The sequence below is a fragment of the Scyliorhinus canicula genome, chromosome 16 (genome assembly GCF_902713615.1).
Source record: "Scyliorhinus canicula chromosome 16, sScyCan1.1, whole genome shotgun sequence".
Classification (NCBI taxonomy): Eukaryota; Metazoa; Chordata; class Chondrichthyes; order Carcharhiniformes; family Scyliorhinidae; genus Scyliorhinus; species Scyliorhinus canicula.
The window spans coordinates 85,008,328-85,035,561 of NC_052161.1; the positions used below are offsets into that span (position 1 = coordinate 85,008,328).

At 49.6% G+C, this 27,234-nt stretch overlaps 1 protein-coding gene across 1 annotated transcript in view; it reads right to left on the reverse strand.

Moving 5' to 3' along the window:
• Window positions 1-27,234, reverse strand: part of LOC119951005 (arf-GAP with coiled-coil, ANK repeat and PH domain-containing protein 3-like) — a 124,200-nt gene that overhangs the window by 52,806 nt on the left and 44,160 nt on the right. Inside the window, exons 7-12 of the mRNA XM_038774036.1 lie at window positions 22,211-22,255; window positions 20,743-20,838; window positions 19,476-19,550; window positions 6,780-6,892; window positions 5,522-5,572; window positions 335-476 (exon numbers count right to left, since the gene is read on the reverse strand). Coding sequence (XP_038629964.1) covers window positions 335-476; window positions 5,522-5,572; window positions 6,780-6,892; window positions 19,476-19,550; window positions 20,743-20,838; window positions 22,211-22,255 — 522 coding nt within the window. The remainder of the gene's footprint in view (window positions 1-334; window positions 477-5,521; window positions 5,573-6,779; window positions 6,893-19,475; window positions 19,551-20,742; window positions 20,839-22,210; window positions 22,256-27,234) is intronic.

The following is a 27,234-nucleotide window of genomic DNA, read 5'->3' on the forward strand; positions in this document are numbered from 1 at the left end:
CTGCACCATCTCTCCGCCACATATTCATCTGGACTAACCTCCTATTTCTATACTCTCTAGCATGTGACACCGGAAGTAATCCAGAGGTTACTACCCTCTGGGTCCTATTTTATAATCTACTTCCTAGTTCCCAAATTTCTGCTTTCAGGACCTCATCCCTTTTTCTGGCTGTATAGTTGGGACCAATGTGTATCACAATATCTGTCTGTTTGCCCTCCCTTTTCAGAATGCCCTGCAGCCGTTCAGTGACATCCCTGACCCTGGCACCAGGAAGGCAACATACCATCCTGGAGTCTCTTTTGCAGCCACAGAAACGTCTGCCTGTTCCCCTTACAGTTGAATCCCCTACCACTGTAGCCCTGACATTCTTCCTCCTCCCGCCTTGTGCAACAGACCCACCCATGGTGTCATGAAGTTGGCTGCCACTGCTTTCCCCTACACAGTCATCCTTCCCAACAGTATCGAAAACGGTATATCTGTGAGAGAGGGGGGTGGCCACAGAGGGCTCCTGCACTACCTGCCTTCCTCCACTCTGCCTGGTGGTCACCTTTCACCTGTCTGTCTATTCAATCCTCACCTGCAGCGTGACTAGACTATCTCACTGAAGATGCTGTCCACGACATGCTCAGCATCGCGGGTGCTCCACAGTGAACTCATCTTCACCTCCGAAATGCGGTGAGCCACAAACTGCAGCTGGACACACTTCCCGCGCACGTGGTCACCAGACACAACTGAAGCTTCCATGATTTCACAGAATCATAGAATTTACAGTGTAGAAGGAGGCCATTCAGCCCATCGAGTCTGCACTGGCCCTTGGAAAGAGTGCCCCACTCAAGTCCACACTTCTACCCCATCCCCGTAACCCAGTAAACTCCACCCATCTTTTTTGGACACAAGGGCAATTTAGCATGGCCAATCCACCTAACCTGCACATCTTTGGACTTGTGGGAGGAAACCGGAGCACCCTTAGAACATAGAACATAGAACAGTACAGCACAGAACAGGCCCTTCGGCCCTCAATGTTGTGCCGAGCCATGATCACCCTACTCAAACCCACGTATCCACCCTATACCCGTAACCCAACAACCTCCCCCTTAACCCTACTTTTATTAGGACACTACGGGCAATTTAGCATGGCCAATCCACCTAACCCACACATCTTTGGACTGTGGGAGGAAACCGGAGCACCCGGAGGAAACCCACGCACACAGGGAAAGGACGTGCAGACTCCACACAGACAGTGACCCAGCCGGGAATCGAACCTGGGACCCTGGAGCTGTGAAGCATTTATGCTAACCACCATGCTACCCTGCTGCCCCAAATTCACTGAACCCTTGATTCACTGCTTGATTAGGGATAGTCAGCACGGATTTGTAAGGGGTAGGTCTTGCCTTACAAGTCTTATTGAATTCTTTGAGGAGGTGACCAAGCATGTGGATGAAGGTAAAGGAGTGGATGTAGTGTACATGGATTTTAGTAAGGCATTTGATAAGGTTCCCCATGGTAGGCTTATGCAGAAAGTAAGGAGGCATGGGATAGTGGGAAATTTGGCCAGTTGGATAACAAACTGGCTAACCGATAGAAGGCAGAGAGTGGTGGTGGATGGCAAATATTCAGCCTGGAGCCCAGTTACCAGTGGTGTACCGCAGGGATCAGTTCTGGGTCCTCTGCTGTTTGTGATTTTCATTAACGACTTGGATGAGGGAGTTGAAGAGTGGGTCAGTAAATTTGCAGATGATACAAAGATTGGTGGAGTTGTGGATAGTGAGGAGTGCTGTTGTCGGCTTCAAAGAGACATAGATAGGCTGCAGAGCTGGGCTGAGAAGTGGCAGATGGAGTTTAACCCTGACAAGTGTGAGGTTGTCCATTTTGGAAGGACAAATATGAATGCGGAATACAGGGTTAATGGTAGGGTTCTTGGCAATGTAGAGGAGCAGAGAGATCTTGGGGTCTATGTTCATAGATCTTTGAAAGTTGGCACTCAAGTGGATAGAGCTGTGAAGAAGGCCTATGGTGTGCTAGCGTTCATTAGCAGAGGGATTGAATTTAAGAGCCGTGAGGTGATGATGCAGCTGTACAAAACCTTGGTCAGGCCACATTTGGAGTACTGTGTGCAGTTCTGGTCACCTCATTTTAGGAAGGATGTGGAAGCTTTGGAAAAGGTGCAAAGGAGATTTACCAGGATGTTGCCTGGAATGGAGAGTAGGTCTGACGAGGAAAGGTTGAGGGTGGTAGGCCTTTTCTCATTAGAACGGAGAAGGATGAGGGGCGACTTGATAGAGGTTTATAAGATGATCAGGGGAATAGATAGAGTAGACAGTCAGAAACTTTTTCCCCGGGTGGAACAAACCATTACAAGGGGACATAAATTTAAGGTAAATGGTGGAAGATATAGGGGGGATGTCAGAGGTAGGTTCTTTACCCAGAGAGTAGTGGAGGCATGGAATGCACTGCCTGTGGAAGTAGTTGAGTCGGAAACGTTAGGGACCTTCAAGCAGCTATTGGATAGGTACATGGATTAGGGTAGAATAATGGAGTGTAGATTAATTTCTTCTTAAGGGCAGCACGGTAGCATTGTGGATAGCACAATTGTTTCACAGCTCCAGGGTCCCAAGTTCGATTTCGACTTGCGTCACTGTCTGTGTGGAGTCTGCATATCCTTCCCGTGCGTGCGTGGGTTTCCTACGGGTACTCAGGTTTCCTCCCACAGTCCAAAGATGTGCAGGTTGGGTGGATTGGCCATGATAAATTGCCCTTAGTGTCCACAATTCTATGATTAACCTAGGACAAAAGTTCGGCACAACATCGTGGGCCGGAGGGCCTGTTCTGTGCTGTATTTCTCTATTTTTATTTCACCCGGAGGAAACCCACGCACACATTGGGAGAATGTGCAGACTCCACACAGACAGTGACCCAAGTCGGGAATCAAACCTGGGACCCTGGAGCTGTGAAGCAACAATGCTAACCACTGTGCTACCATGCTGCCCGATTTGCCACATTGTCCAGGAACAACATATCACAGGTGCAAGGTCCCCTGCCATGACTACCCTTAAGCCCCTTATTTACACCCTTTTAACAAAACTTAAGCTATATTAGACTATTTACTTACCTCCCGTAGGCTAATATTATTTCCTTTACCCTACTTTTGTTTATTTATATTACTTCATTGTAATAACCCCTGGATTACACTTCTTTGTGCGCTTTCTCAGTCATTCCCCTCCTTCAAACAAAATAAATAAAGAAAGCACTTTTTAAACTCACGACTGTTTCACTGTGAAGCCGACTGCGAAGTCAATAAGGGCAGGAATCCAACCCTGGTGATGGGCAGGAATCCAACCCCAGTTTCACCTAACTCCGTGTTCACCCAACTCCAAAAGCACTCTCACTCAGCCAAAGCAGGCACTCAGTGCAGGTGAGCACTGATTAGCGTCTAGTTGTATAGCCCCACACATATACACAGACATACACATGCTGCAAACATGCATACCCACCATCATGCACACCTACACGCAGCCATACACACATGGTCTTGCACACACCCAAATGCATACATACACAGCCACGCACATATGGACACACAAGCACATACGCGACCGAATACACATACCCAAATGCAAATGGTCATTTGTGCACACACATGGAAACGTGTGCACGACATACACCCAACACATACCCAAACGCACGCACACATGCGTGCACACAGACATGCAAATATACAAACATACACACACGCAAATGCATACACAAGCAAAAACATGCACACATCCACACACGTATACAAGTACATACACACCTGGGTACACACTGTACCCCCAAATCACACAGACCCAAACTCAAAGGGAGATACCAATGGACTGGTCAGGTGGGCAGGCAATTGGCACATGGAATTCAAGCCACATAAGTGTGGGCTGGTGGATGTGGTGAGGTCAAAACAAGGCAAATGTTTCTGGGAGGATACTGAGAGGTGCCAAGGAAGCGAGGGACCTCAGAGTGAGTGTCCACAGATCCCTGAATCAGCAGGAGAGGTTGACAAGTTTGGTTAAAAAGGCAGATGGAGCCCTTGCCTTTATTAGCCACAGCACATAATATAAGTGCAGGGAGGTGACACTGGATCTATATAACATACTGACTAGGCCACAACTCGGGTACCATTTACAGTTCTGGTAACCACATCAGAGGGGGTACTGGGGAGATTTACCACCCAGAAATGGTAGCATTGAGGACAGTTTGGATAGGCCATGGTTACTTTCCTTGGGGCAAAGGAGGCCGTGAGGAAATGTGATCAAGGTGGGACAAAATTGTCAGGGGGCCTGGAGAGTGTGAATGGGAGGGGCCCCATTTTGCTTGAGCAGGAAGGTCAGCAAGTGGGGGAGGGAGAGGGGAGTGCGATTGCTGGGAAGATTATAGAGGACATGAGGGAAAAGGTTTTCACCCAGTGGGTTGTGGGCAGTGTGGTGAATGTAGCAATTTCAGATGTATTGTATTGTAACTATTTTGTGCGGTAAAGGTTACAGCAGTGTTTTTAAGAGGGGAGCTGTGACAAATGTAGGAATTTCAGGTACATTGTTTTATAGCTATTTGGTTCAGTAAGGTTTAAAGGCCTGAGTTTAGTGAGATTATGTAGTTAATTTAGTTAGGGCAGCACCGTGGCACAGTGGGTCAGCACTGCTGTCTCAGCGCCAGGGACCCGGCTTTCATTCCGTCCTTGGGTGACTGTCCTGTGCGTGGTGTTTGTGAGTTCTCCCCGTATCTGCTTGGGTTTCCTCCCTCAATCCAAAGATGTGCAGGTTTTGTAGAATGGCCACGCTGACTTGCCCCATAAGTGCCCACGGGTTGGGTGGGGGTTACGGGGGAGTGGGCCAAGAAAGAGTGCTCGACATGCCAGTGTAGACCTGATTGGCCAGGTGGGCTCCTTCTGCACGGTTAGGATTCTGTGGGAGGGGCCAGGGGCTGAGGCAGAGCGTCCAAGACATCCCTTTACAGCAAGTATTCCTGAGCGCTAACTGTATTTGAAAGTGGATTGAGAGCCGAGATGTTTTTGTTGTTTAAGTGGGAATGAAGATAGTTAGTGTGTGACTGTTTTGATTAGCAATGTTTACGGGGTGATTGTAAGTTATTTTCTGGGGTGATGTTAAAGATATTTTAACACTGGGTTAGTAATAAAGTGTGTTTTAATATACAATATCCCTATATCTTTGTGAAATCATGCTTGGAGCGAGGTATCCTTTCATTGCTGTCTGACAAAATTAAAATGAAATACTGGGGTTTCTGTCCAGTGACTGAACCACTGTTGGGGTCTGGTCTGGGATCGGAACACCGGGGCAGAGTTGCCTCTTTCTGTGTTGAAACGTTCCTGAGATTCTACACCCAGGGCGGCCCGCGACACTACCCTGCGTGGGACGCCCTTCACCGCCGGGCATATCCAACTCCAGGTTCCCCCGCCCCCAGCACGTCCTGGGGTTTGGGAGGGAGGGCGGGTTGCTGAGCTGACCGATTGCTCCCTGACGTCCAGCAGTCTTACCTTCCAATGCTTCTGGTAACCAGCTGGTTATTTTGAATGGTGAACCAGCTCCTGGAGAGAGGTGGGGAGGAGGAGAGAAACACAAGAGCAAAGTGTCAGAAATGCTGCAATCGCCTTCAAGGGCCAAGAACATTCCGGAAGAATTTTGTTTTTTTAAAACAACACTGTTCCTTAAAGGGTTAATGCATTAGGCTGTTCCTCTTCCCCCAAGAAAGACAACATTTTTTTCATCACAAAAGGCAATTAATCAGTTTTAAAGATGCTGGAAACCTCTTTACCCAGGTAGACCGTGGGCAAAAGGGCAAAAGATAGTGCTTCATGGGGTTGTTAAACAAACAGTGTTTTAAAAGCTGGTTTTGCATCTTCAGGGAGTAAATGGGAATTAAATGGGAAGAGGAGACGAGCACCTGTCGCTCCAGACCCAGTCCTGAAGCAAAAAGCCAATGATCCATGATCTGAAACCGACTTTCAAAGTCAGCCAGAGAGGGAGTGGTAAGAGTCGTGGACAGTTCCGCAGACCAGCAACAGGTGAGCAGCTGCGTCAACTGCCCCTCCAACAGTGCGGCGCTCCGTAGGTACTGACCCTCCGACTGTGCAGCACTTCCCGAGTAGTGACCCTCTGACAGTGCGGCACTCCCTCAGTACTGACCCTCTGACAGTGCGGCGCTCCCTCAGTGCTGACACTCTGACAGTGCAGCACTGCCTCAGTACTGACCCTCCAACAGTGCAGCACTCCCTCAGTACTGACCCTCCGACAGTGTGGCACTCCCTCAGTACTGACCCTCTGACAGTGCGGCGCTCCCTCAGTACTGACCCTCCGACAGTGCGACACTCCCTCAGTACTGACCCTCCAACAGTGCGGCACTCCCTCAGTACTGACCCTCTGACAGTGCAGCACTCCCTCAGTACTGACCCTCTGACAGTGCGGCGCTCCCTCGGCACTGACCCTCCAAACAGTGCGACACTCCCTCAGTACTGACCCTCTGACAGTGCAGCACTCCCTCAGTACTGACCCTCGAACAGTGCGGCGCTCCCTCAACATTGACCCTCTGACAGTGCGGCGTTCCCTCAGTACTAACCCTCTGACAGTGCGGTGCTCCCTCAGTACTGAGCAAACATTTTGTGGGGTCCTCTTGACACCGAAACGGAATCCATCTCAATGCCTCCTCAGTTCTCCCCGCCCAAGGACGGAAGACTATCCGACAGAGAACTCTCCCCTGCTCCTGTCGCTCTGCCCGGCAAGGCACCACAACCTCACCTGTTCCACGTTTTTGAAGACCTCGATGCACGTTTGAAAAGGTAGCCTTCAATGGCGATTCCCGGTGGGGCCTTGCTCAGGAACTCCGTGCCGATGTTAGCCACGTTCTCCTGCTGAGAAAAACAGACATAATTGAGCCTGGTGGCGAAGTCCTGGCCCCAGGCCCCAGTCTGGATCGCAGAGGGCAGGGAGACTCAGCTCATTACAATCGCTAAATCCCCCCACCGCCTCCACCCACCATCAACATACTGGGGGTTACCATTGGCCAGTAGCTCAATTGGACCAATTAGTGAGAATCTAACCATCTCCCCCTCTGACAATTAATGGCATCACCATCACTGAATCCCCCACTATCAACATCCTGGGGGTTGTCATTGTCCAGAAACTGAACTGGGACCAACCAGTTTGAGAGAATGGTTACACGAGGGACATATTAGGAACTGGGGTCCAGAAATTAGGTCCAAGATGGAATAGGCAATTTAGAGGTTAAACAGTCTGAGGGGGGAAAAAAGTGCTAGCGCGGAGTAAGGGGGATACGCCCACACCTGACATAAGTTACATTACCCCATTCAGACTTAATACCCATTAATGGGAATACACAGGATGCCCCTGTTTAGCAAGGGTGGATCCCTCAAGATCCATCGTCTTTCGGGACACTCCTGTCTGACCAGCTATTAGGCCATTACAGAGTCTGATGGCCTCTTTGTCATCAATGGGAGATTAGTTGCATTTAAATAGCATGGCTCGGTTCTTTTGTATAAACGGTAGTGGGCAATCAAACAGTCAAGATTATGATGATAGTTTCATGGTGGGCACCCCAGTGGAGAACCTTTGTTTGAGGAGCTGGATGAAGCCGAGAGAGACAGAGAGATAGTGATCCTGTTTTGAACAGGTACAGAAAGGCGGCTTTGGAAAGCGACCAAGAGGCGTCATGAAATTTGCCACCAATGCTTTAGAAAAGGGTTCTGAAAGAATTTCCCTAACAGAAGAAAAATTGTTTCGTCAGGGAAAGTATGCACGTTTGCCTCCTGTGTAAGTGGCGTCACAACCGCATCTTCATGTAAAGTGCTGTTTAATGGGAACCAGTGTGTTAAAGTTAAGAAACAACACATCATTTATTATTGTCAGGGTTGAAGTTTAGAAGTTTAAATATTGTTTTTTATTGTTTTAATAAAATTTGTTTGTAATAACCAGGCCCTATTTCATATATTATCACACCTGTAACAAATCGATCTTTCCGCATCGCCTTAAAACTAAAGGTTGTGGCTCTGGTCCAGAATCGTACCCACTGCTGAGCTGACCAGTCATCCATAACAGAATTTAACCATCTCCCCCATCTTTAACATTCAATGGCATTACCATTGCTGAATCCTCCCCATTATCAACATCCTGGAGCGTTACCATTGACCAGAAACTGAACTGGGACCAGTCGTATAAATACTGTGGCTAGCAGAGCAGATCAGAGACTGGGAATCCTGCAGAGAGTAACTCACCTCCTGACTCTCTTTCCCCCATCCCCATCCCCCCCCCCCCCCCAAGCCTATCCACCATCCGTTATGTTCTGTAGACTGGCCAATATGAATGATGCACTACCGAACATCTAGTTTATTATCAAACAACTGCGTGGTAAAGATAACTTGAATAAATAAAGAACAAACTATCAACACTAATTGTTATGGAGCCTCTGAAAAATATGTCTATCCCCTCCCATCACGACTTACCCCCAACTCCCCGAGGCACAGAGTCGCATGGTGCACTTACACTGCCACTTGCTGGTCGGAGGTACATTAGATACAGAATTGCTTTATGCACATAGTCACATCCCCTTTCCTTTGGAAAATGTAGTTATTTACATTGATTAGATCACTTTTACAATTCAATATGATACGCATAAATATTTACATCTTTAAACTATTTACAGTTTGTCACAAATTCAGTCTCTCAGGTTTATGTCTTAGCCTTGTTGATCTTATGAGTGGCGGCTGAACTTGTGAAGTTACTTCATCTTCCATTGTAGTTGTGGATGCTGCTTGTTGATCTTCTTGTACCTATGTGTCTTTCTCTTGTTGTTGTTGCTCTGTATGCTGCACTGTATCTTCTTCAGCAGTCTTAGGACCGCTACCTACTTCTTCTGGTGGTTGCATTACAAAAGGTTGCCGAACTTTCAGCAGAGCTCTTCTGTTCCTTCTCAAGACAACACCTTCATCCGTGATGAAGAGATAAGAGTTTGGACCTGCTTGTCGCAGTACCTTTGCATACTCAGACCATCCATTCCCTTCGGCATCTTCCAGTCTGACCGTGTCACCTGACTGCAATGGTTGGATTCTTTTTCCAGATCTATTGTAAAATCCCTTTTGCCTCCTTTTTTGAGAGATCAGTTACTTCTTTAACATACGGTTCACTGGTTCTTGAGGAATATAGGGCAAGGTTGTTCTCAGTTGCCTGTTCATCAGCAACTGAGCTATCAAAAGCCCTTTGATTAGTGGAGCAGAACGATAACTTAGGGAGCACAAGATAGGTGTCATCTTGGCTATCTAATGTTTTTTTCAAGCTGTTTCACGATATGAACGCCCTTCTCAGCCTTACCGGTCGACCGAGGGTACAGAGGACTCGAGGTGACGTCTTTGAAATCATACTGCCGTGCAAATTCTGTCCACTTATAACTGTCAAAACAGGGACTACATTCGGTATCCCGTGGCACCTAAAAATCTCTTCAACGTCCTTAATGACACATCTGGCCGTGGAATTGGACTGTTGTGCTATCTCCGGGTAGTTAGAAAAGTAGTCTATGACCTGAAGGTGTTCCTTTCCATTCACTTGAAAGAGATCCAGGCCAACCTTCTGCCACAGGCTTGTGACTATCTCACCCACCTGCATCAGTTTTCGTTCAAACTTTTGACAAGTTTCCCAGTTATTCACCAATGTCGTGGTATATCCCTGGCCAATAAACTGCACCTCTGGCTCTACACTCACACTTTTCCATCCCCAAGTGCCCTTCATGCAAATTTGTTAGGATCATTGACCTTAATGACTGTGGAATCACAATTTGCTGTTTCCGCAGTAAAAAGCCATTCACATCACTTAACTCTGCTCGTACGTTGTAAAAACTTGATCAGGAACCTTTAGGCCATCCTTTATGGAGATGCCTCCTCACCTTTTGCAAGATTATGTCTTTGGTGGTTTCTTCTTTAATGAGTTTTGACTTGTTGTCAGGTACTGGCAAAGACTCAGTGACCAGGTTTACATGGATCTGCACGTCCTCATCCAACTGGCGTGTTTCTTCTATGCCTGCGGCTATGGATCGGATAGTGTATCAGCAACAATGAGTTGCTTGCCCGGTGTGTTAATCAGCTCGAAGTCATACCGTTGTAGCCTTATGATCATTTGTTGAATCCAAGAGACATCTCATTAAGATTCTTTGAAGTTCTAGCGATCAGTCGCCTGTGGTCAGTTTCCACTACAAACATTGGTAAGACCAGAATCATGGCACTTTGTGAACCCATCAATCAGCCTGAGGCATTCCTTTTCAATTTGCGTTTACCTGCGTTCCATATCAGGACTGGCGCTGTTGTCAGTGAAACTTGCAATGCTTACCATTTTTCATGGCTGTTGGACTACTGGAATGTTGCGTCTTTTTTTATAGTTTCCCTAAGGTGTGCAGCTTTAGCTGCCAGATTGGGAATGAATTTGCCCACAAAATTGATCATCCCTAGAATTCTTCAATGCATTTTTTTACCCGTGGGACATAGCATCTGCAAGATTGCCCTTATTTTATCTTGATCAGGCTGAACGCCTTCTGCTGAGATGCCCACATCTATTTGACATTTAGCCCTGTTCAACTTCAAGCCATTTTTATTTTTTTAAATGCTCCGCAGGACACTGAGAAGCCGTTTGTCATGTTCTTTCATTGTTAATCCCCAAATGATTATGCAAACCGCATAAACTCGGGATTCCTGGAATCCTTTCAACTGTTGGAATGTGGCGACTAGGGTTTTTTCCAAAGTAGCTTCATTGCAGTGTTAATGTAAGCCTACTTGTGACAATAAAGATAATTATTATTATATGGTCCATGGCACGATGAAAAATCTCTGAAGCAGAATTATGCCAAATCGCATCCTTAAGAAGAATATCCTCCAACGGGTGTGCTGAACGTACATAGCTTTGGGCTTTCTCGATCTAATTTAAGTTGCCAGAAGCCTTGTGATGTATCTAATTTACTGAAACAAGTTTCTCCTGCCATCTCACATGTTATTTCCTCCCTTTTTGGGATAAGGTAATGTTCTCTCTTAATGTTGAGGTTCAGATCTTTAGGGTCCATACAGATTTGTGGTCGCCATTACGCTTTTTGACACAAACGTAGAGTTTACCCAGTCTGTAGGTTCTTCTATGTACTTAATTATGCCTAAAGCTGTCATCCCATCTAGCTCAGACTTCAATTTGTCTCGCAATGGAGCTGGTACACGTCTCGCTGCGTGAATCTCTGGCTTCGCGTTCTCCTTTAATTGGATTCTATATGTGTACAGTAAAGTGCCAAAGCCTTGGAAAATCTCAGGAAAATCATTTAGTATGGAGTCTCCAGAGGCATGTGGGCTTGTTGCAGAGCTGTGTGCACTGTAAATCCGCTTAACTCGCTGCAGTTACTCACACGCTTCCACTCCTATCAGAGACTCGTGTTCCCCGCCACAACAGAAAATGCCAACGTGTAACTTCTGTTTTTTACATTGACATTGAGCTTGCATGCTCCGAACGGCGTGATTTCATGTCCATTGTAATCTCTTCACAACTTTTTGTTTACTACTTGCAGTTTGATTTACAGCTTTTTGACAACAGACACATTGTGAGGTTGGCTCTCGCAACTGTAACGAGTATAACGTTATTACTGTGTCATTTATCTTTTTAAGTTTCTGCATTAACTGCACTGTTGCTACAAATTTTGCATGCAATGACTATTCTTGCCCCGGCTGGCCATGGTGTCAACGAAGAGCATGTCTTCAAGGCACACTTCATCAACTGTGTTGATGGCTTTAGTTTGATCCTCTTTTTGACGAGAAAAATATCGGCTACCAAAATGATTTGTTCATCCATATTTGGAGCATATCTTTCCAAACGCTGGACATTGTCGTGGCAAATGCCATTTGCCACATCGTTGGCATGAAATAGTGGATCGGGTCGGCTGCTCAAATGGCCACCTGCGCTGGGACCACGTTTTTTTATTCGACTGCGTCACCACACTAATGGCGTCGGCCACCTCTTCTACCTTGGTGCCAAAATGGCGAGATTCAATGATTTTGCTGCAAGCTTGCAAGTGTGACATATTTGGATCGCATTTTCGAGTTGAGCGGTTTCTCTCAGATCCTCTCGCGTACCTCATCATTGGAATCCCGAATACGATCTGATCGCGCATCACTGACGAGTGGAGGGTGCTAAAATTACACAACTGCGCCTTTAACCGCAAGTCGGTGAGAAAACTAGCAAATGATTCGCCTGCTTTCTGCGTGTACATGCAAAATATGTACCGCTCCTAGGTTTCTTTTTTTAAGGGAGCAATGCCGATCAAATTACTTGAGTACTTCGTCAGAGTTCTTGCTATCTGCCTCGCTTTCGAAGACAAACGTGTTGAAGATTTCAATTGTTTGGGTACCTGCTCCAGTGAGGCAGCAACGCGATACGCCTCTCGTCAGGCTAGGCCTGCAGGCCAAGGGCTGCAACATAGAGTTTGCACTGCTGCTTAAACATCCACCAATTCTCGTCTACATTAACGGGAATCCAAAACCGTTGAGGTGCCTTGATACCTTCCATCCTGGGCTTCGAAGTTTTTTTTTTTTTAAATAATTTTTATTGAGAAATTTTGATTTTATACAACAATAACGCACCTTAGTAAAATACCGAAAATAACAATAATATTAACAATCATATACATTCGCCCCATCCCCATGAACAACCCAGCATTTTAACAACAACGCAAATTAACACACTATAAAGTTACAGAATAAACACTACAATAATGCACCCCCCCCCCCCCCCCCCCCCCCCCCCCCCCCCGGGTTGCTGCTGCTATTGACCCAGTTACCTATCTCTGAGCCAGGAAGTCCAGAAAAGGCTGCCATCGTTTATAGAACCCTTGTATTGATCCTCTCAGGGAAAATTTGACCTTTTCCAATTTTATAAATCCCGCCATGTCACTGATCCAGGTCTCCACGCTTGGGGGCCTTGCATCCTTCCATTGTAACAGAATCCTTCGACGGGCTACTAGGGACGCAAAGGCCAGGACACCGGCCTCTTTCGCCTCCTGCACTCCCGGCTCCACCCCAACCCCAAAAATCGCGAGTCCCCACCCTGGTTTGACCCTGGATCCAACCACCCTCGACACCGTCCCCGCCATCCCCTTCCAGAATTCTTCCAGTGCTGGGCATGCCCAGAACATATGGGCGTAGTTCGCAGGACTCCCCGAACATCTGGTGCACCTGTCCTCACCCCCGAAGAACCTACTCATCCTAGTCCCGGACATATGGGCCCGGTGCAGCACCTTAAATTGGATGAGACTAAGCCTCGCACATGAGGAGGAGGAGTTGACTCTCTCCAAGGCCTCCGCCCAAGTCCCATCCTCTATCTGCTCCCCGAGTTCCTCCTCCCATTTAGCCTTCAGCTCCTCCACTGACGACTCCTCCACCTCCTGCATTACCTTATAGATGTCAGACACCTTCCCCTCTCCTACCCACATCCCCGAAAGCACTCTGTCCATCGTCCCCTGCGAGGGCAGCAAAGGGAATCCCTCTACCTGTCGCCTAGCAAACGCCTTTACCTGCAGGTATCTGAACATGTTCCCCTGGGGAAGGCCAAATTTATCTTCCAGTTCCCCCAGGCCCGCAAACCTCCCGCCAATAAACAGGTCCCTCAATTTGCTGATGCCCGCCCTTTGCCATCCCCTGAATCCCCCATCCGTGTTCCCCGGGATGAACCGATGGTTGCCACCCAGTGGAGCCTCCATCGAGCCCCCTGTTTCCCCCCGATGCCGTCTCCACTGTCCCCAGATTCTTAGGGTCGCCGCCACCACCGGGCTCGTGGTAACCCTCTTGGGGGAGAGCGGCAACGGTGCCGTTACCATGGCACCCAGGCTTGTACCTCTACATGACGCCATCTCCATTCTTTTCCACGCCGCCTCTCCCCCCTCCATCACCCATTTACGCACCATTGACACATTGGCTGCCCAATAGTACCCCAGAAGGTTGGGCAGCGCCAGCCCGCCTCTATCCCTTCCTCGCTCCAGGAATACCCTCCTCACTCTCGGAGTCCCATGTGCCCACACAAAGCTCAGAATACTGCCGGTCACTCTCCTAAAGAAGGCCCTGGGGATAAATATGGGCAGGCACTGAAAAAGGAACAAGAACCTCGGAAGCACTGTCATTTTGACGGACTGCACCCTCCCCGCCAACGACAATGGCAGCATGTCCCACCTCCTGAACTCCTCCTCCATCTGATCTACCAGTCTGGTAAAGTTATGCTTGTGGAGAGTCCCCCAGTCCCTGGCCACTTGCACCCCCAGGTACCTAAAGCTCTCCCCTGCCCGCCTAAGCGGGAGCCTACCAATTCCTTCCTCCTGGTCTCCAGGGTGCACCACAAACACCTCGCTCTTGCCTAAGTTTAATTTATAACCTGAGAAGGTCCCAAACTCGGCTAGTAACTCCATCACTCCCGGCATCCCTCCCACCGGGTCCGCCACATACAGTAACAGGTCGTCGGCATACAACAACACCCTATGTTCCTCTCCACATCGCACCAAGCCTCTCCACCTCTCTGAATCTCTCAATGCCATCGCCAGCGGCTCGATTGCCAGTGCAAACAACAAGGGGGACAAGGGGCAACCCTGCCTGGTCCCTCGGTAAAGCCGGAAGTACACCGACCTCCTCCTATTCGTGGCCACGCACGCCATCGGGGCCTCATATAGCAGCCTTACCCATCTAATGAACCCTTCACCAAATCCAAACCTCCCCAACACCTCCCATAGGTACCCCCACTCCACTGTATCGAAGGCCTTCTCCGCATCCAGCGCCACCACTATCTCTGCCTCCCCCTCAATCGCCGGCATCATAATGACATTCAGCAATCTCCGCACATTCGTGTTCAGCTGCCTTCCCTTCACAAAACCTGTCTGGTCCTCATGCACAACCCCTGGCACACAGTCCTCTATCCTGGTGGCCAGGATTTTTGCCAGCACCTTAGCATCCACGTTGAGGAGAGATATGGGCCTGTATGAACCACACTGCTGGGGGTCCTTGTCCTTCTTTAAAATTAACGAGATCAGCGCCCGTGACATCGTCGGGTGCAAAGTCCCCCTTCCCACGCTTCGTTGAGTGTCCGCACCAGCAAGGGGCCCACTAGGTCCACGAACTTTTTATAAAATTCCACCGGGAACCCATCCGGCCCCGGTGCCTTCCCTGACTGCATCTGCCCGATCCCCTTAACTAGCTCCTCCAGCTCAATCGGCGCACCCAGCCCCTCCACCTTCTCCTCCTGTACCTTCGGGAAAGAAAGCCTGTCAAGGAACCTCTCCATTCCCCTCCTCTCCCCCGTTGGCTCCGACTGGTACAGTTCCCCGTAAAAGTCCTTGAAGACCTCATTCACCTCTACCCCCTTCCGCACCACATTCCCACTCTTGTCTCTCACTCCAGCAATCTCCTTAGCCGCATCCCGCTTACGGAGCTGATGAGCCAGCATCCTACTCGCCTTTTCACCATGTTCGTACCCTGCCCCTTGTGCCTTCCTCCACTGTGCCTCAGCCTTTCTAGTGGTCAGCAAATCAAATTTAGCCTGCAGGCTGCGCCTCTCCCCCAACAGTCCCTCCTCTGGTGCCTCTGCGTACCTCCTGTCCACCTCCAGCATCTTTCCCACCAGTCTATCCCTCTCACTCCTCTCGCTCCTCTCCCTGTGTGCCCGGATGGATATCAGCTCCCCACGAATTACTGCCTTCAGGGCTTCCCAGACCATCCCCACCTGAACCTCCCCCGTATCATTCACCTCAAGGTACCCCTCAATACTTGCCCGGACCCTCCTACACACCTCCTCCTCCGCCAACAACCCCACATCCAACCGCCACAACGGACGTTGGTCTCGCACCTCCCCCATTTCCAACTCTATCCAATGCGGAGCGTGGTCAGAGATTGCAATGGCCGAATACTCGGCCTCCTCCACTCTCGGAATCAGTCCCCTACTCACCACGAAGAAATCTATCCGAGAGTAGACCCTATGTACGTGGGAGAAGAAAGAGTACTCACGTGCCCTCGGCCTCACAAACCTCCATGGATCCACTCCACCCATCTGATCCATAAACCCTCTCAGTACCTTGGCCGCCGCCGACCTCCTACCCGTCCTAGAGCTGGACCGATCCAGTGAAGGATCCAACACCGTATTAAAGTCCCCCCCTATGATCAGACCTCCCGCCTCCAGATCCGGGATCCGTCCCAACATACGCCTCATAAAGCCCGCATCGTCCCAATTTGGGGCATACACACTAGCCAGTACCACCTTCTCTCCTTGTAGCCTGCCCCTAACCATCACATACCTACCCCCCTTATCCGCCACCACCTCCGATGCCTCAAACAACACATTTTTCCCCACCAGAATCGCCACTCCCCGGTTCCTCACATCCAACCCCGAGTGGAAAACCTGCCCCACCCATCCCTTCCTCAGGCGGACCTGGTCCGCCACCCTCAGGTGGGTCTCCTGAAGCATTGCCACATCCGCCTTTAGCCCCTTCAGGTGAGCCAGTACCCTTGACCGCTTCACCGGCCCATTCAACCCTCTCACATTCCAGGTGACCAACCGGATCAGAGGGCGTCCCGCCCCCCTCCCCCGTCGGCTAGCCATAGCCCGTCGACTGCCCGCCCCAGGCCAGCGTCCCCTGCTCGACCCCGTCCCCATAGCGACAACCCCTCACCTCTGTCCCCCCAGCCCCCACCAGCTCCTTCTTGACCCTACCAGCAGCAACCCGGTATTCCCCTTTCCCCCCTCCCTTCCCCCCCAGGCTAGGAACCCTCCCAGCCGCGAACCGTCCTCCATTGTACTTCCGTGGGTCAGCTAACTTCTGCTGACCCCGGAAACTCCCGCCAATAGCCCGACCCCTCCCGAAGTGGGATCATCCCCCAATCTATCCCTCCTCCTGGCACCGCTCCAGCGCGGGGAAGAACCAGTTAAGGCCCCACCTCCCCCGTCACCATCTCCGCCCCCCCACCCCGCAGCGCGGGAAACCAGAGGAAAGCCCGCGCTTTCGCCCTGCCCCACCACACCCTTCTGACGCAGCTCCCAAATATCAGCCCCCCTCCATACCCCCACTCCGACATAGAATACAACATACCCCCCCGACCCTCCCCGCAAGATACACAGCCCAAACAATGCCCCAAGCACAAAAACAAAAACATAGCAGAACAACCCCCCCCCCCCCCCGTAAATAACCATATCAAAATTGCAAAAGCACTAAAACAAGAAGAAAAAAACAGAAGAAAAAGAGAACACAGCAACAGCCGAATCCAGCACTAATATCTTACAGCCGACCTCGCAACCCCCAACCCCTAGTTCAAGTCCAGTTTCTCCGTCCGCACGAAGGCCCACGCCTCCTCCGGGGAATCGAAATAATGGTCCCGGTCCGAATAAGTTACCCACAGGCGCGAGGGCGGCAACATTCCGAACTTTATTTTTTTTCTATAAAGCACCTCTTTCGTCCGATTAAATCCGGACCGCCGCTTAGCCACCTCCGCACTCCAGTCCTGGTAGATCCGCACTACCCCATTCTCCCAATTGCTGCTCTTCACCTTCTTGGCCCAGCGCAGCACGCAGTCCCGATCACTGAACCGGTGGAACCTCACCAGCACCGCACGCGGGGGTTCATTCTCCTTAGGCATCCTGGCCAGTACTCTGTGTGCTCCCTCCAGCTCCAGGGGCAGATGGAGAGACCCGGCCCCCACTAGCGAACCCAGCATTACAGCCACATAGGCTGTCAGGTCCGATCCCTCCAGCCCCTCCGCAAGGCCCAAGATCCGCAGGTTTTTCCGCCTCATGCGGTGATCCAGCTCCTCGAAGCGTTCCTGCCACTTCTTGTGGAGTGCTTCGTGCCCCTCCACCTTACTCACGAGGACCACGGCCTCCTCCTCTCGTTCAATGGCCTGCGTCTGCAACTTCTTGATGGCAGCACCCTGGGTGGACTGAATCTCTGACAGCCTTCTGTTTGTTTCCTGCAGAGAGCTCAGTACTTCATCCTTGAATTAAAGCGGCGCAGGAGATCAGTTTGTTGTTTCTGGGCCCAGAGTCTCCACTCCCCTGGAGCTTTGTCGGTGGCCATCTTGGATCCCTTCCCCCGTTTTTTCTGAGGAGCTGCTGCTGTTTTTTCCACCTTTCCACTCCGAGTTCGAGTCATGGACTGCAGGGAAAGTCGTTCAGCACACCTTCCCCCACCGGGAGACGTCGAAAAATTTCCGTTTTGGGCTCTCAAAAGAGCCGAAAAATCTCTTTAAAACGGGAGCTCCCACATGTGTGGCTTATTGCTGCATAACTGCCACCGGAAGTCGGCTTCGAAGTTTTAACGTGCGTTGAGCACCAGCTGCCAGGAACTTGCAAGGTTAGTGAAAAAAAAAAATTGCATCTTTATCTACTTCTCCATAGTTATCTTTAAATTGTTCGGGTCATTAAGGAATTTTCCTGTTCTTAGTCAATCATCACACTTGCACCATGTCATGTTTTGTAGACTGGCCGATGTGAATGATGCACTACAGAACATTTGTTTTAAATAATGTATTATGAAACAACTGCGCGGTAAAGATAACTGGAATAAATAAATAACAAACTACCAACTATTATAGAGCTATTGAAAAATACGTCTATCCATCAACACAACTTACTCCCAATTCCCTGAGGCACAGAGCTGCATGGTACACTTACATTCCTGCTGGTCGGAAGTCATGCACAATATTATATACAGAATTGCTTTATGCATACCATCTACAAGGCACAAGTCAGGAGTGTAATGGGATACTCTCCCACTTGCCTGGATGGGTACAGCTCCTAACAACATTCATGAAGCTTGACACCATCCAGGACAAAGCAGCCCCGCTGGATCAACATGCTAACCACAAACATTCATTCCCTCCACCACCAGCGCACGCTGGCAGCTGCGTGCACAGTCTACAAGATGGACTGCAGCTACTCATCAAGGCTCCTTCAACAGCAGGCCATCTCGACCATCTAGGAAGATGGGGGGGGGGGGGGGGGGGGGGGGGGGGGGGGAGCAGACATATGGGGAACACCCACCGGCTGTAAGTTCCCCCTCCAAGCCCCACACACCAACCCGACTGGGAAATATATCGACCGATCATTCACAGTTGCGGGGTCACTATCCTGGAATCCATGACCCCCCCCCTCCCAACAGCACCATTTGTATACCTACACCACATGGGGACTGCACCAGGTTCAAGATCGCGGCTCACCCACCACCTTCTCAAAGGGGCAATTAACGATGGGCAATAAATGCTCCTGTTCCAATGTAACAAGCTCAAGAGGGGTGAATGGGCCTCCTCCTTTGCCTGTGTAACAGGCTCGAGAGGGGCTCAACAGGTGGGTCTAAACCTGTCAGTACTCAGTCAGGACTGGGTTAGCCCCAGGACAGGGGATACCCAGCGTAACCAATGTCAAAGCCTCGTCTTCTTTAACCTGTTGTTGAGTAGTCATCTGCTTCCTCTCCATATCCTTCTGTTGAACGATTAAATTTGTGGCGATTTGGTCCAGCTGATTTGGGAGAGGGAAAAGGACAGTTAGAGAAATACAGACATTACATTAAGATATTTCACTCTCCCAACATCTCATCATCCCCTCCCCATTCACTCCCACAATACACAATGCCAATGGACCCAAACCCCTTCCCGGTCACTCCCATTGTACATAATCCCAATGGACCTCAAGCTTTCCCATTGTACACAATCCTAATGGACCTGAACCTTTCCCATTCACTCCCACTGTACACAATCCCAATAGACCCAAACCCCTACCCGTTCACTCCCACTGTACACATTCCCAATGGACCCAAACCCCTTCCCGTTCACTCCCACTATACACAATCCCAATGGACCTGAACCTTTCCCATTCACTCCCACTGTACACAATCCCAATAGACCCAAACCCCTTCCAGTTCACTCCCACTGTACACAATCCCAATGGACCCAAACCCCTTCCCATTCATTCCCACTATACACAATCCCAATGGACCCAAACCCCTTCCCGTTCACACCCACTGTACACAATCCCAATGGACCCAAACCCCTTTCCATTCACTCTCACTGTACCAAGTCCCAATGGACCCAAACCCCTTCCCCTTCACTCCCACTGTACACAATCCCAATGGACCCAAACCCTTTCCCATTCACTCCCACTGTACACAATCCCAATGGACCCGAACACCTTCCCATTCATTCCCACTGTACACAATCCCAACGTACCCACACCCCTTCCTGCTCACTCCCACTGCGCTTAATCCCGATGGACCCAGACTCCTTCCGGGTCATCCTCACCATAAACACTCCCAATGGACCCAGATTCCTCCCCATTCACCCCCATGACCCTGTGTGGAGTATCGGCATTGACCTTGAAGGGATCTGTAGACTGAAGGGAGTTGGAGCCATCGCTGCCATTTACATTTGATACTGCTCAGGCCCACTTGCGTGTACCTCACCTCGGGAAGGGTGGACAGGCCTAGGGGCAAATGAGCCAGGACAGTTACTGGGCACAGGTGCCAAATGAGCGGAAGAATCCTGAAGAGAGAAGGGTAAAGTTTGAAGATGGGCTACATAAACTGGGCTTGATGAGGGGGCGAAAATTGAGGGGTAATCAAAAGGAAATATTTCAAGCATTAAAGAGAAACAAACTCCCCTGTAGAGAGACTTCCAGGACAAGATGAGGGGCAGCAGTGCAACAGTAGAAATACCTGAACTGACATGTTCTTCATGAGTGGGTCCAGGTCCGTAATGAGATCATAGCCCTGATGGAAGAAGGTGTTCTCTGCGTTGAGGTAAGACAGCATCTTAATAGTTGAAACGGGTTGAAGAGAAATTAGATTAATTCACAGCAGAGTTCCCCATTCACTCCCACTGTACATAATCCCATTGGACCCAAACCCCTTCCCGTTCGCTCCCACTGGACACAATCCCAATGGACCCAAACCCCTTCCCGTTCACTCCCACTGTACACAATCCCAATGGACCCACACCCCTTCACATTCACGCCGACGGTACACATCCCAATGGTCCCAAACCACTTCCCTTTCACTACCACTGTACACAATCCCAATGGATCCAAAACCCTTTCCATTCACTCCCACTGTACACAATCCTAACGGGCACCAACCCCTTCCTGTTGTCTCCCGCTGTACAAAATCAGACGTCAGTACAGAAGGAGGTTCAATACAGAGGGAGCACCACACTGTCGAAGGGTCAGCACTGAAGGAGTGCCACACTGTCGGAGGGTCAGTACTAAGGGAGCGGCACACTGTCGGAGGGTCAGTGCTGAGAGAGTGCCACACTGTCGGAGGGTCAGTGCTGAGGGAGTGTCGCACTGTCGGAGGTTCAATACTGAGCGAGTGCCGCATTGTTGGAGGGTCAGTACTGAGGGAGCGGCGCACTGTCAGAGGGTCAGTACTGAGGGAGCGGCGCACTGTCAGAGGGTCAGTACTGAGGGATCGGCGCACTGTCGGAGGGTCAGTACTGAGGGAGTGTCGCACTGTCAGAGGGTCAGTACTGAGGGAGCGGCGCACTGTCGGAGGGTCAGTACTGAGGGAGTGTAGCACTGTCAGAGGGTCAGTACTGAGGGAGCGGCGCACTGTCGGAGGGTCAGTACTGAGGGAGCGGCGCACTGTCGGAGGTTCAGTACTGAGGGAGTGCCGCATTGTTGGAGGGTCAGTACTGAGGGAGCGCCCCACTGTCAGAGGGTCAGTACTGAGGGAGTGCCGCACTGTCAGAGGGTCAGTACTGAGGGAGCGGCGCACTGTCGGAGGGTCAGTACTGAGGGAGCGGCGCACTGTCAGAGGGTCAGTACTGAGGGAGTGGCTGCACTGTCAGAGGGTCAGTACTGAGGGAGTGTAGCACTGTCAGAGGGTCAGTACTGAGGGAGTGCTGCACTGTCAGAGGGTCTGTACTGAGGGAGCGGCGCACTGTCGGAGGGTCAGTACTGAGGGAGTGGCTGCACTGTCAGAGGGTGAGTAGTGAGGAAGTATCTCACTGCAATTTCTAGGATTTTGCTGTGCACATCACTGGCGGCTATCTTTCCCGTTTCAGGACGGGAAAATAACTTGAGAAGGAAACCTCATCAGTCCCTGAGGGGCATTGCAAAGTCCAGCGCTGGGGAATGACGCCAAACAAAACCAACACTCACATCCTTGTATGTTGTTTGTGACTTACGGTGTTAATGATTTTAAACTTCCCGTCAATTGCAAAAGAGTTGAGCTGAAAAACAAGAAATAGTTGGAGTCTCCATCAGTCAAATTTTAAACCATCATTCTGATATACCCCACACTCCTCACTGCAACACTCTGATATACCCTACATCCCCCACTGTAGCACACTGATATATCCCAGATTCCTCACTGTAACACTCTGATATATCCCACACTCGTCACTGTAACACTGATATATCCCACACTCCTCACTGTAACACTCTGATATATCCACAGCCATCACTGTAACTCTGATATATCCACAGCCCTCACTGTCACATTGATATACCCCACACTCCTCACTGTAACTCTGATATATCCCACACCCCTCACTGTCACATTGATATACCCCACACCCCTCACTGTCACACTGATATACCCCACACCCCTCACTGTAATACCCCTCACTGTAACACTCCTGATCTATCCCACACCCTTAATAATAATCTTTATTGGTGTCCAAGTAGGCTTACATTAACAATGCAATAAAGTTACTATGAAAACGCCCTATTCGCCACACTACAGTGCCTGTTCGGGTACACTGAGGGAGAATTCAGAATATCCAATTCGCCTAACAAGCACGTCTTTCGGGTTTTGTAGAAGGAAACTGGAGCACCTGGAGGAAATCCATGCTGACATATGAAATTGGTTCCCGAAGCATAGAAGCAAAAATTCCAGAATCTGAAGAGACAGCCAGGACAGACTTATGCAGAAGTTGAGAGGGTTTAAACAGAACAATTTTAATAGATGGGTACGAGCATCGAGAGTTGCGACTACCTATGAGGCTCTGAGAGAGGTAATTCTCTTCGAGGAGTTCAAGAATTCCTCACCTTCAATAATAAGATGTGGAGATGCCGGCGTTGGACTGGGGTGAGCACAGTAAGAAGTCTTACAACACCAGGTTAAAGTCCAACAGGTTTCTTTAAAACACTAGCTTTCGGAGCCCTGCTCCTTCTTCAGGTGAATTCACCCGAGGAAGGAGCAGTGCTCCGAAAGCTAGTGTTTGAAACAAACATGTTGGACTTTAAACTGGTGTTGTAAGACTTCGATAATAAGAACCCATGTTGAACACCAGAGGGTGTAAACTGCTCGGCAAACAGCAATTATGGCTGACGATTACAAGCTGATCCATAAATTTAAACCTTTGTTCCATCACCCCCAAAAGTTTGAAAAGGATGGGAAACGGGAGAGTGTGATGGCAGCAGGTTGCCAAGGTGGGGAATGGATAGCTGGGAAGGTTCTGAGGTCACCACCTCAGACCAGGAAGGAAGGTACTGGGGGAGGAAGTGAGACTGGGGAGCCTAGATGTTAACATTGTAATAAGATGGGACAACTGGATAGCACGGTAGCACAGTGGTGAACACTGTTGCTTCACAGCGCCAAGGACCTGGGTTCAATTCCCGGCTTGGGTCACTGTCTGTGCGGAGTCAGCACATTCTCCCTGTGTCTGCGTGGATTTCCTCCGGGTGCCCCGGTTTCCCCTCTCAGTCCCGAAAGACGTGCTTGAATTGGACATTCTGAATTCTCCCTCAGTGTACCCGAACAGGCGCCAGAGTGTGGAGACTAGGGGATGTTCACAGTAACTTCATGGCAGTGTTAATGTAAGCCTACCTGTGACACTAATAAAGATTATTATTATTATGTTTGTTCAGCCTGTTGGAAGTTGCAAGGAAGGCCCATGGGAATTGTGGGGTTTCACAGGGAGAATTCAGAGAAGGGAACGAAAATGGAGAATGCTTCGGTGGAGGTGGAAGCGTTAACTGGACTAAGGAGACCCAAGATGAACACTGCTGTGGGAGTAGGTGTAGAGAGTGAAGTAGATAAGAGATAAACTAGTTTTGTGTCTAAGGGGAAAGACACCCCATTTTCCTTGACAGAGGTAGCCAAACCTGTATCGAGGCGCTGGTGTAGTGGTATTGTTCCTGGACTAGTAAATCCAGAGACCCAGGAAAATGATCTGGGTTCCAATCCCACCATGGCAGGTGATGGAACTTGAACTCAATAAAATACCTGGAATTAAAAGTCTAATAATGATCACCATGAAACCATTGTCGATTGTTGTAAAATCCCACCTGGTTCATTAATGTTCTTTAGGGAAGGGAATCTGCCGTCCTTACTTGGTCTGGCCTACATGTGACTCCAGACCCACAGCAATGTGGTTGACTCTGAAACGGCCTCGCAAGCCGATCAGTTGTACTGAACAACCACGAAAATACAAAAAAAAAAGAACGAAACTGGACAGACTACCCGGCATCGAACCAGGCACTGGAAACAGCAACAGCAAACCCAGCCCTGTCGACCCTGCAAAGTCCTCCTTCCTAACAACTGGGGACTTGTGCCAAAGTTGGGAGAGCTGTCTCACAGACTTGTTAAGCAGCAGCCTGACAGTCATACTCACAGAATCATACCTTACAGACAATGTCCCAGACACCACCATTCCTGGGTATGTCCTGTCTCACTGGCAGGACAGACCCAGCAGAGATGGCGGCACAGTGGTATACAGTCGGGAGGGAGTTACCCTGGGAGTCCTCAACATTGACTCGGGACCCCATGAAATCTCATGGTTTCAGGTTAAACGTGGGCAAGAATTACCATGTACCGGCCACCATCTGCTGATGAATCAGTACTCCGCCATGTTGAACGCCACTTGGAGGAAGCAGCGAGGGTGGCAAGTGCACAGAATATGCTCTGGGTGGGGGACTTCAATGTCCATCACCAAGAGTGGCTCGGTAGTACCACCACAAGATCGAGCTGGCTGGGTTCGAAAGGACATAGCTGCTGGACTGGTACTGCCGCAGGTGGTGAGGGAACCAAGAGGGAAAAACATACTTGACTTCATCCTCACCAATCTACCTCCTGCAGATCCATCTGTCCATGACGGTATCAGTAACGTGACAACCGCACAGTCCTTGTGGCGACAAGGACCATCTTCACATTGAGGATACCCTCCATCCGGTTGTGTGGCACTGCCACCGTGCTAAATTGGACAGACTTCAAACAGATCTAGCAATTGAAGAATGGGCAGTCATGAGACACTGTGGGCCATCAGCAGCTGCAGAATTATACTCAAATATAATCTGCAACCTCATGGCCCAGCATATCCCCCACTCTCCCATTACCACCAAGCCAGGGAATCAACCCTGGTTCAATGAAGAGTGCAGGAGAGCATGCCAGGAGCAACATCAGGCATACCGAAAAATGAGGTGTCGACCTGGTGAAGCTCCAACACAGGACTACCTGTGTGCCAAACATAAGTAGCAAGTGATAGAGCTAGGCGATTGCACAACAAATGCACCAGATCGAAGCTCTGCAGTCCTGTTACATCCAGCAATGAATGGTGGTGGACAATTAAACAGCTCACTGGAGGAGGAGGCTCGACAAATATCCCCATCCTCAATGATGGAGAAGCCCAGCACACATACGCAAAAGACGTGGCTGAGGCATTCGCAACAATCTTCAGCCAGAAGTGCCGAGTGGATGATCCATCACAGTCTCCTCTGGAGGTCCGTAGCATCTTCAGCCAATAAGATTCACTCCACCTGATACCAAGAATTGGCTGAAAGTACTGGATATTGCAAAGGCTATGGACCTTGATAATATTCCGCAATAGTACTGAAGACTTGTGCTCCATAACTTCCCGCACCCCTAGCCAAGCTGTTCCAGTACAGCTACAACACTGGCATCTCCCCAGCAATGTGGAAAATTGCCTAGCTGTGTCCGGTACACAAGAAACAGGACAAATCCAACCCAGCCAATTACCACCCTATCAGTCTACTCTCCATCATTAGCAAAGTGATGGGAGGAGTCATCAACAGCGCTCTCAAGCGGCACTTACTCAGCAATTACCTGCTCACGGACGCTAGGTTTGGGTTCCGCCAGGGTCATTCAGCTCCTGACCACATTACAGCCTTGGGTCAAACATGGACAAAAGAGCCGAATGCCAGAGGTGAGGTGAGTGACTGCCCTTGACATCAAGGCAGCATTTGACCAAGAAGCCCGAGCTAAACTAGGGTCAATGAGAATCAGGGGGAAAATTCTCCGTTGGTTGGAGTCATACCTGAAGTTATGTTCTGTGATCTTGCAATGAATTTACAGAACTGCTGGTGACTTAGCCAGAACTCAGGTTTATTAATGTGCATATGGTACGGTAACAATTAGATACAGACCAATTTATCATAGAGTTACATCAAACTCTTCTGGAACAACCCTTATGTACAACTGTCCTCATGTACGCCTTACAACCTTCTGTTTATAGCCGGATGTCACCTGACTTGGATCTGATGCCACCTGTTGGTGGGAGGTCACATGCTGAGTACATGTAATGTTATCTACAGGCATATCACCACAATGGTTGTGATGGTTGGAGGTCAATCATCTCGGTTCCAGGATATTACTGCAGGAGTTCCTTAGGGTTGTGTCCTAAGCCCACCCATCTTCAGCTGCTTCATCAATAACCTGCCTTCCATCCCAAGGTCAGGAGTGGAGATGTTTGCGGATGACTGGACAATGTTCAGCACCATTCTCCTCAAATAATGAAGCAGTGCATGTCCAAATGCAATAAGACCTGGACAGGACAATATCCAGACTTGGGCTGACAAGTAGAAAATTGCATTCATGCCACACAAGTGCCCAGGCAATGACCATCTCCTACAAGAGGATTGAACCATCGCCCCTTGACATTCAATGGCATTACCATCGCTGAACCCCCCCACAATCAACATCCTGGGGGTGACCATCAATGAGAGACTGAACTGGACTAGCCACATTAATACCGTGGCTATCAGGGCAGGTCAAAGGCTAGGAATCCTATGGAGAGTAACTCACCTCCTGATCCCCCAAAGCCTGGCCAACATCTACAACACAAGTCAGGAATGTGATGGAATACTCTCCACTTGCCTGAATGACTGCAGATCCAACAACACTCAAGAAGCTGAACACCATCCAGGACAAATCTGTCAGCTTGATTGCTCCCCCTTCCACAGACATTCA